At 51.4% G+C, this 12,555-nt stretch overlaps 4 protein-coding genes across 4 annotated transcripts; 3 read left to right on the top strand and 1 right to left on the bottom strand.

Annotated features, from left to right (window-relative positions):
* Window positions 1-1,564: 1,564 nt before the first annotated feature.
* Window positions 1,565-2,350, top strand: AYO20_00953 (hypothetical protein; the record flags this gene model as incomplete). Its single annotated transcript, XM_022639260.1, has 2 exons — window positions 1,565-1,772; window positions 1,839-2,350. The coding sequence occupies 2 exons, from the start codon at window positions 1,565-1,567 to the stop codon at window positions 2,348-2,350; spliced, it is 720 nt and encodes a 239-aa protein (XP_022504568.1).
* A 1,025-nt stretch (window positions 2,351-3,375) lies between these two features.
* On the bottom strand, window positions 3,376-7,271 carry AYO20_00952 (hypothetical protein; the record flags this gene model as incomplete). Its single annotated transcript, XM_022639259.1, has 5 exons — window positions 3,376-3,976; window positions 4,051-4,324; window positions 4,371-4,532; window positions 4,684-6,464; window positions 6,514-7,271. The coding sequence occupies 5 exons, from the start codon at window positions 7,269-7,271 to the stop codon at window positions 3,376-3,378; spliced, it is 3,576 nt and encodes a 1,191-aa protein (XP_022504567.1).
* Window positions 7,272-8,462: 1,191 nt separating this feature from the next.
* Window positions 8,463-10,451, top strand: AYO20_00951 (hypothetical protein; the record flags this gene model as incomplete). Its single annotated transcript, XM_022639258.1, has 1 exon — window positions 8,463-10,451. One exon carries the CDS (start codon window positions 8,463-8,465, stop codon window positions 10,449-10,451), a length of 1,989 nt encoding a protein of 662 aa, XP_022504566.1.
* Window positions 10,452-10,870: 419 nt separating this feature from the next.
* Window positions 10,871-12,172, top strand: AYO20_00950 (hypothetical protein; the record flags this gene model as incomplete). Its single annotated transcript, XM_022639257.1, has 1 exon — window positions 10,871-12,172. The coding sequence occupies one exon, from the start codon at window positions 10,871-10,873 to the stop codon at window positions 12,170-12,172; it is 1,302 nt and encodes a 433-aa protein (XP_022504565.1).
* Window positions 12,173-12,555: the final 383 nt, after the last annotated feature.

Genomic DNA, 12,555 nt, shown 5'->3' with positions numbered 1-12,555 from the left:
TCTCGTCAGATGTGGTATTGACGAGATATTGTTGAGGTTGCTGATTGATGGTTTCCGTCAACAACGACATGGCGATTTCACTCAATATATAGACAGCTCTGTCCCTCTAAGTTTCTATCTACCTTTTCCTATTTGTAAGCCATGGTCATTTACAACATATTGTTTGCAAGCAACACGGCAATGGTCGGTGTTACACTCGTCCGGAAGCATTCAAATTGGCTTACTTGAGCCATTCTCAAGGAGAACGGCGAGAAGCGGACGAAAGGACATGGCAGGCGACGGATGGGACTGTACTGGTACTCGGAGTCCCGGATCAATGATTCGAATTCAAGGGACTATAAGAACCAGTTCTGTTGATCAAGGTGGACGTTGAACGCGAGGCTGAAGGAAGTGGTTCAGTGAGAGCATGATATAAGTTAGCCTCGCCAGAGTGGAACAAGAACATTCCAAGAACAGACCAAGAGTAGCAAAGTCGGATTTGGGGGTAAGCCTAGTGCTGACCAATTAGGTGGTAGTAAGTGTAAGGAACATTTGGCTACACAAAGTGGGTGCAAAGTGCTCAGGCCTCCAGTTACATAAGTTTGCAAAGCCGTGGTCCGAAGTAAGAGTAAGACCTAAGACAAGCTGTTTGTCCGCTCGCGAATTCCGATTGACTGGTGGCGTGCGCGTTTCCATAAGTGGCTTGACAAGGTGACTGATGATGTTACCTCTCCTGATTTGCGCAGTGCTGAGCAATTTGTGCAGCCGCCTGAGTACTGGGAGAAGGTTATCGAGATGATTATTTCTGCTCGTCTGTTGAAGGGGGGTGACAGTGAAGGTGGCGAGGTAGGCGCGGGCACAGCGGGGAAGGAAGACCAGCGCAGCGCAGGTGAAGTGACTGCAAGTGTGGATGTGGTGGAACCAACAACTGCGTCCCCCCTTTATCCTTGTCACATCTCGGCGCTTAACGCAGCTTCCGCAGTTACTTTCTAGCCAGACTCGGGCAGCATCCGTCCACCACCAACCCACCTAATCCTCCTGCTGGCCAATTGATCCCCGCACACGGACTTTCACTACCTGGTGCTCTTTCCTGCCTCGGGTCGAATCAGATGCGCCATCACAGCTGCTCTAGACCTGTCAACCCTGTTTCCTGCCTTTTCACACTCTCCGAAAAGTGCCACCCGTGCTCACAAACCACTCACAGCTCGCCATGCAGACAACTCTCATATCCCGAGTGCCCAGAATGCCCAGTCACGGCGTTTCCAAGCTTCATCTCTGGGCGGTTGACCGTCTGGCCTAATCATGCCCTGCAGTACCCCATCCCCTCCCAGCGACAGGGGATCAGACCTAAATAACAACCCAATGCGCTCGTTATCATGGCCTCTCGACGGACTTCCATCTCGACAAAGCTCCCCACCTGCGACCTTGTTGGCCCTAACCTTTGAAGTTTTCCCTCGACCACATCGGCCACCAAGTTAGCAACTCGTGAAGACCACTTGACTGTGACATCTTCGTCTTGACAACGTTCATATTGCAGTTCGAGGAAGGCCGCCGACATCAATAGAGAGGTCTCGTTGTTGTCAGGATGCCTTGCAGAACGGCTCTTACTCTCCTCTCGCTTGTCAGCCTAATCTCTGCGCACACAGTCATTACATATCCTGGCTGGAGGGGAGACAATTTGGTATCGAATGGCACGACGGTAGAGACAAATGGTCTTGGACAATATGCGATTGGAGACTCCGTGGAACAGCAGGATTACCTTTATCCCTATGGAATGCAGTGGATGTATCCATGTATGTGTTGCCCGTCAAATTTTCGACCGCATTCCCGAGAGTCACTGACCTGACTGATTTTTGCAGGCGGCGGTATGCCAACTTCTCAAAATCGCACCAAATGGCCAGTAAAAGGCGGCGCGGTCGCGTTTCAGCCTGGCTGGTTCCAAGGCCACGGAACAGCCTTCATTTACATCAACCTTGGTCTGGGGACAACCCCTCAAAATATGTCCAACGTTATGCTAAGCGGGGTTCAAATCATCGGCCCCAGCAAAGATCCATATCCAGGAAGTTTCTGCTTCCCCCAGGTTCCTCTCCCAGCCAACATCACAGTCAACGTTGGAGATAATGCAACTATCCAGCTCATCGAGACTGCAGTCCATGGTGCCGCGCTGTATAACTGTGTCGACATTACCTTTGCTGACCCCGAGGACGTCCCGGAAGTTAATGCCAGCAACTGCTTCAACTCGAGTCAGATTACGAGCGACCTGATCTTCACGACTTCCGCACTGGCATCTGACTCGATAGAGTTGTCAAGCAACCGGTTCGGGTATTTGAGCACTGCGCTCGCCGTGGCACTTGGTCTGCTACTGCTATGACCATGATGAGAAAGTTGTGTAAAACGATAAATTGGATATGACGAATAGGCTCGGGTGGGACTGACCAAAGGGCTTCCGGCCTTGACAGGACCGACCCAGAGCGAGACAAAAATCTCCTATCCACCCACCTATGTTCTACAGCATTGGAGTTGGGATTGAAGGTCGATACCGCCAGTCACTCAGATCACGACCTTGGCTCGGAGGAAGATGCCACCCAAGACTGCGACAACAGATGAGTGAAGCGATGCCATTTCCTACACCTTAGCGCACCCAGAAGGCGGAATTTCCCTGGATTGGTCTGTTTGGTCACAGCGGGACACCATTGCATAGAAGTTGCGGGAGTTTTTTTGGTTTCCTCTTGGCCCACGACGCAATGAAACCATACGCCGCTTCGCTTCCATTTCGACGCGTCGAGTTCTTGTGGATGAACACTTGAAGCATGTATTTGTCATGTCTAGCCATGTCGAAAAGAAGGAGGGGCCAGACAACGGTCGTGTCTGGAGCTATAAGGCCTCCTGTCTGCCTGGTGTTGGGGAAAGGAACGCGCCTCTGTCGAGATCGACGCATTGCACAAAGCAAGCAATTCGAAGTCTCTTTAATGACCCTGTAGAGTTACTTCTCAATTTCAGCTCATGATTTGATGAAGCCAATACCAATGAAATCTAGCGTGTAACCACCACATATAAGTGCAGGATTACTCTGGCCATATCCCTTGCTCAATGCCGTGGGCGACCATACCTGGGTTTTCCCGTTGTTGACTGAATTCTTCCATGTTGTCTACTTTCACTCCAACAACCAACCATTCCATGAATGACAGTTTTTGTCATCCCCGCCATGATCCTTGTTTTCCGAAAGCGACATCAAACTCCCCCAAGACATCCATACTGTCGTCAGTCGCACACGTCGTGCTTGATCTGCGTTAATAATTGATAGCTTTCGAGAATCCGGAATGCTCAGTTTACTGCGCTCTATGGCAATGCTCGGCTTCAAGTTGAATCTCAACTGGTCATTCTTTGACTTTCCCATCACTTCTGGGACATATGATATTTGGCCTCACTTGCTTGAACATCGTCTCCCAGTTGACCACCACGAATCTCGGCGGGCAACGGCGCGTTCTCGTGTGCCGCCGACTCGGCTTGTAATTCTTGCAAGAATCCCGTTCTGCCATCGCTTATGGCCATAGCAGCTTCCTCCTGGTTTGGGATAACTTGAGAGCTTCTCTGAGGTCCATAATGAGCCCTCAAAGATGGAGGCGTGTCGACCCATAGGAGTTCGCGGCGCTGCTGGCCAGGCGATGATTGTGAGGTGAGCAAATTTAGACGTTCGTCGTCAGCAACAAATCCGCCCTTAGCAAAGTCTTTCCAGCCTTTCCGGAGCTCAGATTGCGTGACTGGAGACAGAGAGTCCGACTGAGTATTCTTCTGGGATGCCGAACTCCAACCTGTTCCTCGTTGGCCATCGACCTTTGGCGGTTCTGGCCGCGTTGGAAGCGATGCATCGATGCGATAGCCTAACGTTGAGATATGTGGTGGACCAACCCCAGTTCTAGCCTCGAGAGGGATATCCTGCGGAGGTAAGCGGGTAAGCGTCTGATCAATGACCGTTGCACCCGGTACCTCCTTATCTCTGTGGCCTCTTTCGACAGTTTGCGCCGGCAACGCTTCAACAGTCCCACTCGTCGTTGCTTCAGCTTGCCTGACCTTGGTAAATTCATCACAAGGGCAAAAACATATTTGAGAGCATCGGCCACCACACCTATGACCACACATGAGCGTCTCGCGACAGTCGAGCGTGCATTGGACGCCGTCAAGTGGGTGTTGATGGCAGAGACTAGGGCAACAGTGACCACAGGGCAGGGTCGTGTCGCAGGGTAGCATGCAGCCACCTCCGTTGTTTTCCCAGTCTCCTGGATATCCAATAAGAGTAGTCCTGCCATGGGGTTGACACTGTATTGGAAGCACACCCCCGAGTCGCCTGGGATTTGCTTCGAGTAAAGTCAGGACGGTGTGCCACAAGTCACTTCCATTCATGAGGATTCTGGCGTTTCCAAAGAGATAGAAGCCGTATTTCGCCCGGGAGAGAGCTACACAGGTTCTGTTTTCATTGGACAAGAACCCGATCTTGCCTTCCTCATTGTTTCGGGCTAAAGACAGAATGACGATATCGTTTTCCTCTCCCTGGTCTAAGGCAAGGTTAGAGTTGAGTTGCCAGAGAAATCAGTCAATGGGGTGGACAAGGTTGACGGAGTGCTAGGACAGGCCACAAGTGCACAACCCTAGGCTCCCACCAAGAATCCAAATGCAAAACAAAGGCGGTAAGAGACCATCACTTACATGAATCCACTGTTTTCACATTCAACTTGCAAGCATTCCGAAATTCAGGGAATGCTTTCAGCTCAGCGACTATGCGTTTGCGCTGTCCGTTGTAAAAGGTCAGTACCGTGATCCGCGAAGGGCTGATGCCGTTCCTGAAAAGGTAGAGGTAGAAGCCAGCGATGAATTTGGCCTCTTCAGAGTTATACGTTGAGAGGGACTCGTCTTTCGCCTCCCACCATTCGTGGTCGAAGAAGAATGATTTGATCTTGCCCATACCCCACGACTGGACTGGCCGGTCGATGACACTGGGGTGATCCTTCAGATGTGGGTAGAGAACGGAGATGAGTCGACTAATTTCGGGTATCATTCGTCGCTGCTGGAGCAACATTTTGAATGCCATGTTGTTCCGCACAAGTCTTTCAAACAGTGACACATTCAGATGGAAAGGGGTGCCTTCTAGTTCTCTGACGCTGCAATGGCCCTGAAGCTGTTGATGATCTCCAATCAGGATGAGATGCTCGAGGCTTTCCACACATGCGACCGTGACAGGAGCCTCCAGCACCTCAGCCGCTTCTTCGATGAGGATGATCTTTGGTTTGAGAGCTGCCACGAGAGGTCTGTATTTGCTCAATCCAGTAGTTGTCATACCGATGATGGCAGATCGCTGGAGATAAACGATATCTTGTTCCCATTTGCCAATGAGGTAGTCTTTGGCGAGCTGATTGTAGTTCTCGGCTGCCTCCCGAAATTTGGCTGTGATTGCATCCTTGGCTCGTGACTGAATAACGTGGTAAACAGGACCACGCCAGTAATGACCGATTTTCCACAAATCTGAAACAGTATCCAGCAACTTTGTCGCTCTAGCAAGATCGGCTGATGAAGGAGGCTGAACAGTAAATCTGTCGCGGAGTTCTTTCCACGGACCTCTGAGCATCTCAATGTCTTCCTCATCATTCACTCCTGTAGAGTCCTCGTTTTCTCTGAGCTGCTCGAATTCGAGATCGTTATCTTCAACTTCCTCGAAGCCGTAGTTTTCTGCTGTATAGTCGACCTCGAATGGTACAAGCGCTTTATCCAACCATAACTGTAAGGGACCTTCTGCTGCGGTGGTTGCCGAGACCCATTGGGATGCACCATCTTCAAGTGATCGAGCTTGTTGAGCACTGATAGCTCCTAGCTTTTCGAGAACCTGAGGTCCAGACACCTGATCCGTGGACCACGGGTCCGGCCCTGACATGGCAAAAGGTTCCAAGATCTGAGTCATGGTATTGATTTGTTTGGTCAGGAGGCTGCTGGCTTTTCCCAACGATCCACCTGGAACTGGCCTCAGTCGTTCCGCTTTCTGAAGTGCAAATAACGCCCGCTTCTGGACCTCGGGATTGGTAGAGCGGCCTCCCAACCGAACATAATTGGGCTCGAAGACAGAGATATGCTGCAGCAGCTGATCAAGAGCGTGGTTTGTCTGAGCAGCAATAACTATAGGCGGATCCGATGCCGTCTTCCGATTCGCATGTAGAATTTCAAGGGCTTTTCTCGAGACATATGTCTTTCCTGTCCCGGGGGGGCCCTGAACAATAGCTAGTCGTTTAGTAAGAATCTCTTTCAGAGCCTCCCACTGCGTGTCGTCCAGCGAGTCTGCGGGAGTCGGAGGCCAGTCTTTGGTTACATCGATTTTGGAGTATTCTTGCTTCTGTGCAGGGCCCGCTACTACGCTCAAGTCGAGAACAGGGTTCTCGTGAATGTAGGCAGGAGGTTGGGTAGAGGGGGAGAGATGACAGATATGATCACTCATGGGGAATCTAGGGCATATTAGCACAGACAAGCTAATATTGCTTCCAAAGCACGTACGTCTCCGAGCTAAGCTTTTGTAACGCTTTCAATGTGTGACGGTAAGCCTCAAAGTAGCCTTGCTTTGCTTCAATCATGAGCCACTCTTTCTGGGGGTCGAGCTGAATTTCTTCAGGCCGGGCAAAGTAAATGTCAATCTCCGGGGGTTCACACAACAACCCAGCCAGCGGCCTTGCTGCGATGACAGCCACAACCATGTCGTTCAGATCGATGGTCTTGGTTTTAGCTGGTATGAGTGCGACGATACTGCCACTGACCAGTCTTTTACTGTTAGCCCATTTGATACGTCTCCCTGCTCGACGCGTGGTGAATTTGATCCTGGCAGCAACTCCTCGACGTGCAAAAGTAAAACCAACAATGTGGACCTGATCGTACACTGAGAACTTCATAGTGTCGCTGGTGGTGGGATCCCGAAGGAATTCCTGGATGGCGTCACGGAGGCAGCCGACGGAATCCTCCCGGAGTAGTGCATGGTGAGTTTTCAGGTATCTGTCCTTGCTCTTGTAGGGGCCCTCAATCTTGTTTGCAAGGAGGGTAGCTCCTTCGACAGCCAGCTCCTGCTTTGTCGGGACTTCATCTTGAGAGAGCCAGGCATCTTTGTCAGAGGTAGATTGGATCTGTGCTTGCTTTGTGTGATAGTCGCGGATGTCCAAACAGAGGGTAGGGCCAGGTTCGTCATTGAGGGTGTTATCCCGGGCACTGCGAATATTGGAGCGGTGACGAACACTTTTGAAGCGCTCGGACAGCTCTGTGTTCATTTCTGAAGAGTTGTCAGTAGTTTTTATCTCGATAAAGGTAGACTGATTAAAGGCTAGGTTCCGTGCAGAGTCAAAGTAAAGGACTTTGTGGTGCTGGGCGGTGATTATAATATCGAACTCACCGCCAGTCTCAAGTGATTCAAAAGAATTGTTGCTCTCTGTTCCAGCAGGATGTTAGTCCTTCATCAAGATAAGAGGTGTAAACAAACAGAAGCCGTAGTTGGGGGTTGATCATACCTACAGCGCTCCTCCCCAAGGCGGGATTCCCTCGCCCACGTCCTCGGTGGACCGATCGCCGTCCTGACATGACGGTCTGGATACTGCAGATGAGGCTGAAAGGTGACAGGACAAGTGTCTGGTGGATCACATGAATAGCTGGCGGTAGAACGAGGCGGCCGGTGGACAGTGGCGAAGACACAGATCCAGAGGCAGGCGTGCAATGAAAAAGACTTGTGTTAACAAGTTGTGCAGGCAGGCTTGGAGTCAGCTCAATTCGCAGGCAAGAGGCAGTCTAAGACCTGTTCAGCATTTGGAAGTTCCACAGTACGCGACACTTTGACATAGAGGTTTCATGCTAGTGGTTGGAAGAAGGCACCAACCCAGACGTCTAATCGGCCAACTGTGTCCAGTAGCTGTCAGGAGAGAAGCTTGCGTCGTGATCTAAAAGGACCTCGTCTATGACAACAAAATAACTGAAATAGGCATACAATCTGTCAGGCGCAGAGCAATAAGGATCAAAGTTACACAAGCATCGGGCTGAGGCTGGACGCCAAAAGGAGTCTTAGCACTACTGTAGTACCTGCGTGGGATGCCTGCATACTCAGCCCGAAAACCTGGCAATGGTCCAGATCATTGACAGACAACCATCGAGACATGATATTATTGAACGACAAGAGCCCCAAGGTAAGGAAGGACAAGGCAGACAGAGCAAGTCATTTCAATGTCGGCTATTTTGCTTGCTTCAGGATATGCCGGATCGGATAATATTATATTCCGAAGACGCTAAGCCTTGGATGGAATGGTGGGAATCGTTACTTTTGATCCAGTCGCTGTCTGGGATTCATTCTCACAACCACCGATTTCAAGATCGGTTCTTTTCGATCTATATATACACTTTGACTGTTGTCATTTGAGATACTCAGCATCGTCTAGCTGCTGCACGCTCCCATATCCAGACTATGAGCCAGCATAATGCCCACATTCGACGAGGATGATGACCGATCACAGGACGGAAGTTTCGACAACGACAACGACAACGATGAGACCATGCAAGATCTGGATGATGCGGATGGAGATGCCGAGGGTGACGGCGACGGCGACGGCGATCAAGATGTGGACGGCGATGGGGACGGGGATGGAGAACTAGATGGTGACGGCGACGGTGACGCTGAAGCGGAGGCCGAGGGCGATGGTGATGGTGATGACGACGAAGATGCGGAAAGCCAGTCTGAACAATCCGACAACGAGGACGCCTCTGGCGAGCAGAATGCAACACAAGAGGACACTCAACAACCTTCGTCCACACAGGCTGACTCTTCCCGAGGAGCTGCAACAGCCTCAAATATCTCCCCCGAATATCTCGAGGCCTTGACCTATGATATTGTCCCAACCATCGCCGCTCCTCACAGCACATCTATCAACGCCGTCACCACTACTGCAGATATGCGATGGGTGTTCACTGGGGGCTCCGATGGTTATATCCGCAAATTCAACTGGGTTGATTCGGTCAACTTCAAGCTTGCTCTTACGGTAGCTCAACGGCATCCCTTTGTCGACAGTGTGGTAAAAGCTGGGGTCCTGATGACATACTGGGAGAACTGGGACGCTCGCCCAACAACCACCCGCACCTTGTCGCCGGTATACTCCCTTGCTTGCCATAGTCAAGCACTATGGCTCCTATCCGGTACTGCATCAGGTCCCATTAGGTTACAATCGATCAGACACGACGAAGGCAGAGAGATCACGTTGCTGCAGAAACACACGTCCGCTGTCTCAGTCCTGACACTCTCCTCGGACGAAAAAAGTGTACTATCCGGGAGTTGGGATAAAACAGTCTTGGATTGGGACCTAAACACGGGCCAGGTGCGGACCACATTCGCTGCTAGTGCCAGTCAGATATCTTCCATTGAATCTCGTCCGCTGTCGTCGGTACCTGTCCCAGCCGAATCAGGAGAAGTCATTGTCGCTAATGGCACATTCTCCTCCAACGATAGTAAACCCCTTGCCAACGGTGTCAAAAACGAGCCAGCCGGTGTTGATTCTCAAGAACATCCCACAGTTGCGACTCCAGATTCTCTGTTCGGGGATGACGATGATGACCTCTTTGGAGGCGGGGCTGGTGGAGTCATGGGCAATGGTAGTGACCTCAGCGGTGCCTTCGGCGAAGAGGATGATGAAATGGCGCGTGCAATTGCAAATGGTCCACAACCCGAAGAACTCGTTGACCATCCAATGTTGGACTCCGTGGATCCAGCTGCTCAAGAAGTCCTAGCTCCTACCCAAGAGGACTCGAATCTCTCACCAACTGCACCAGAACCCACGCCGCAAGTCCCTAATGGCGCCCTCGATACCGCTGAGCAGCCGGTTATCAATGGCTTGCCACATGCCGAAGATCTTGAAAAGCAGGATGATAACGAGAACGACAACCAGGAGAGTGAGGTCCCGAATACATCTGACTCTACTTTCCTCGCGACGTCTATTGATGGGGCAATCCGCGTCTGGGATCGAAGACAACCCAAACCCGTTGCGCGTATTCTGCCACGGAACACACCTCCTTGGTGTCTGAGCGCGTGTTGGTCTCCTGACGGCAACTTCATATACGCAGGACGGCGCAACAACACTGTCGAGGAGTACGACCTACGGAAAGGGCTCAAAGGACCCGAACGAGTTTTTCGATTTCCAAATGGAAGTGGTGCCGTCACATCAGTCAAGGCTATGCCTAATGGTCGCCACCTAATATGCGCTTCGTATGATATATTAAGATTATATGATCTCAAGGAGTCACAATCCCAACGATCAACCGTCCCGTTCTTGATCGTGCCTGGTCATCGAACTGGGGTCGTGTCACACCTGTACCTTGATCCAGCTTGTCGATTCATGCTGTCTGCTGGAGGCAACCGGGGCTGGGAAGGGGCTTCGACCGAGGTCCTTCTGGGCTATGAGATAGCTCCTGGTCGATGAGCACTGCCAGGCCATGTTTTGTTCGACAAGTTCCAACCGAAGCCTAGGGCAGGCCTTCCCCTCTTTTGTCGACTCGAAGAAAGGAATGGGGGCCACAGATAAAGGAATGTCTTTGGGAGAAAAAGCCACTTCAGTGCTTTCAATTGTCGACAAAGACCGAGCCGCCCATTGAAGGAGACTGCCAACGGTGACCAGGGGAGTAAGCAGTGGAGTGTCTACGCTGTGCAGTATCCTCTAGTGTCCTGCGCAAAGGCAGTGAGTGCGCCTGATCTGTCTTAAAATGTGTTCAACCGTCGCTCGTCTGTCTGCCGAGCCTCACTATTCACACGCTGAGCACCATCTCTTTGTGATTTTTCACAGATAATCCACAACACCACAGACCGTCCCACATTCTACACAACTCATTCTTCCCCTGAACCATGCCTACCACGCAAGGCTTCGAATTCCTTGTTGAAGGTGTCGACGGTGTGCCATTTGCCACATACGGGACCAGATCTTTGGGTCGAAGCATCGTTTCCACCAAAATCCAAGCCAAAACCGGTGTGAGCTTTCAAATTCGGGTCAAACCGCAAATCCCCTTCCCCACACCAAACGATGCACCCCTTGGCCAGAGCAGGTATAATCTGAGACCCTCGACACGAAGAGCTGAGTTGACGAACGGCAGGAACGTGGGCAACCTCGAGTCACCAAGCGCCTCGGCAGGTCCAAAAGCTTCATTCCTCTATGTCGCTTTCGTGTATATAGACGGCAACAAGAAGGCCGAGTGCTCGAACGTTGTCGTGGTGAATCCTGAGAGCCGCAAATACAGTGAAAAGGGTAGCTTGCTTCCAGGACGATATTCTCTGCTTGACGATACTGCAACTCAGAATAGGTCGGACCAAGGCGAGCGGGCACATATGTCGATCTGTCCATGGGTTTTTACAGAGAGGGGGATCGATGTTCTTATGAGCCGCATGGACATCTCAACAGCAGACCCTGACATCCCAGCCACGGCCATGGAGCAAGAATTGGTGGACCTCACACACGCAATGGACAAGGATAAACTAGGAGAAGCCGACCAATTCAAGCGAGGAGAGATCGAGGTTAAGATCATCAGAGTCGTGGAAGATTACGTAGCGGGCTCCGAGCTGTACTGGAAGAGAGGAAACCAGGAGACTCCTAAAGGTGACGACGGTCAAACACACGATGTCACGGTCGATCGGGGGCAAGAGCAACAAATCCACATGCACACCGTCAAATACCGTCGGTACCGACGTGACGAGGCGTTTTGGTGCAAAGCCGTCTTCCAGTACATGGACATCGCCAAGCTCGTGAACCTCGGATTATGCAACCCACACGGCGGACTGGTCGAGCGTTCCCAAGGAAATACCATCGGCAGCTCCCTGCAATCATTGTCCAGTCTTCATCATCAACCAATGCCTGGCCAATTGAAGCGTACGAGGGGTGGCGGGCAAGAGTCGGGCAAGCATGGCGAGTCTGAGCTTGACAGGTCCTCGTCAAGCGAAGACTCGGCCTCAACCACAACCAGCGACTCTGACGTGCCTCATCGAAAGCGTCGTGGACCAATAAGAAGACGCGGAGCTAAGGCATCGAACAAGAAGATGACAATGGGGGAGACTCGTCGAGGGACAGCACGCGCATCAGCAGGCATTCAAGAGCCAGGAGTTGGAGCGGCCAACAGACAATTGCAGCTTGAGAAGGCAGCTGGGGGGCAGGACTAAGATGTGATAGCTCGAGGCTCGCAATAAGGACATGCGGCTGGAACAAGATGTCTGCTCAACACGGACCATTTGCTTGTGCCCCCCGTGGCATTCAAGGTTATTTATTGTCCGAAGTGGAGCACGGGGCTTGAACAATTTCACATCTTGATTGGACAAGCAGGAGCTGCACTTGTAGCTTATTGAGGCGGAGTCTTGGATGGTTCACAAGGCAACCGATTCCACCCCATGTCCGCAGTTTGGCTCTCCCCCCTTCAACAGATCAATGCACATGATTTCAATCAATGACAATAATGCTCGACTTCACTGTAGTTCTATTCTTCTCGACGCACCTTCGCTGTTTGCCCATACGTTTGTTTCGACCACTGCAACCCCCGATTCCCGCA

The sequence above is a fragment of the Fonsecaea nubica genome (genome assembly GCF_001646965.1).
Source record: "Fonsecaea nubica strain CBS 269.64 chromosome Unknown Scaff4, whole genome shotgun sequence".
NCBI classification, from domain to species: Eukaryota; Fungi; Ascomycota; class Eurotiomycetes; order Chaetothyriales; family Herpotrichiellaceae; genus Fonsecaea; species Fonsecaea nubica.
Note: the sequence above shows the minus strand (reverse complement) of the source record. Positions and strands in the feature narration are given on the sequence as shown.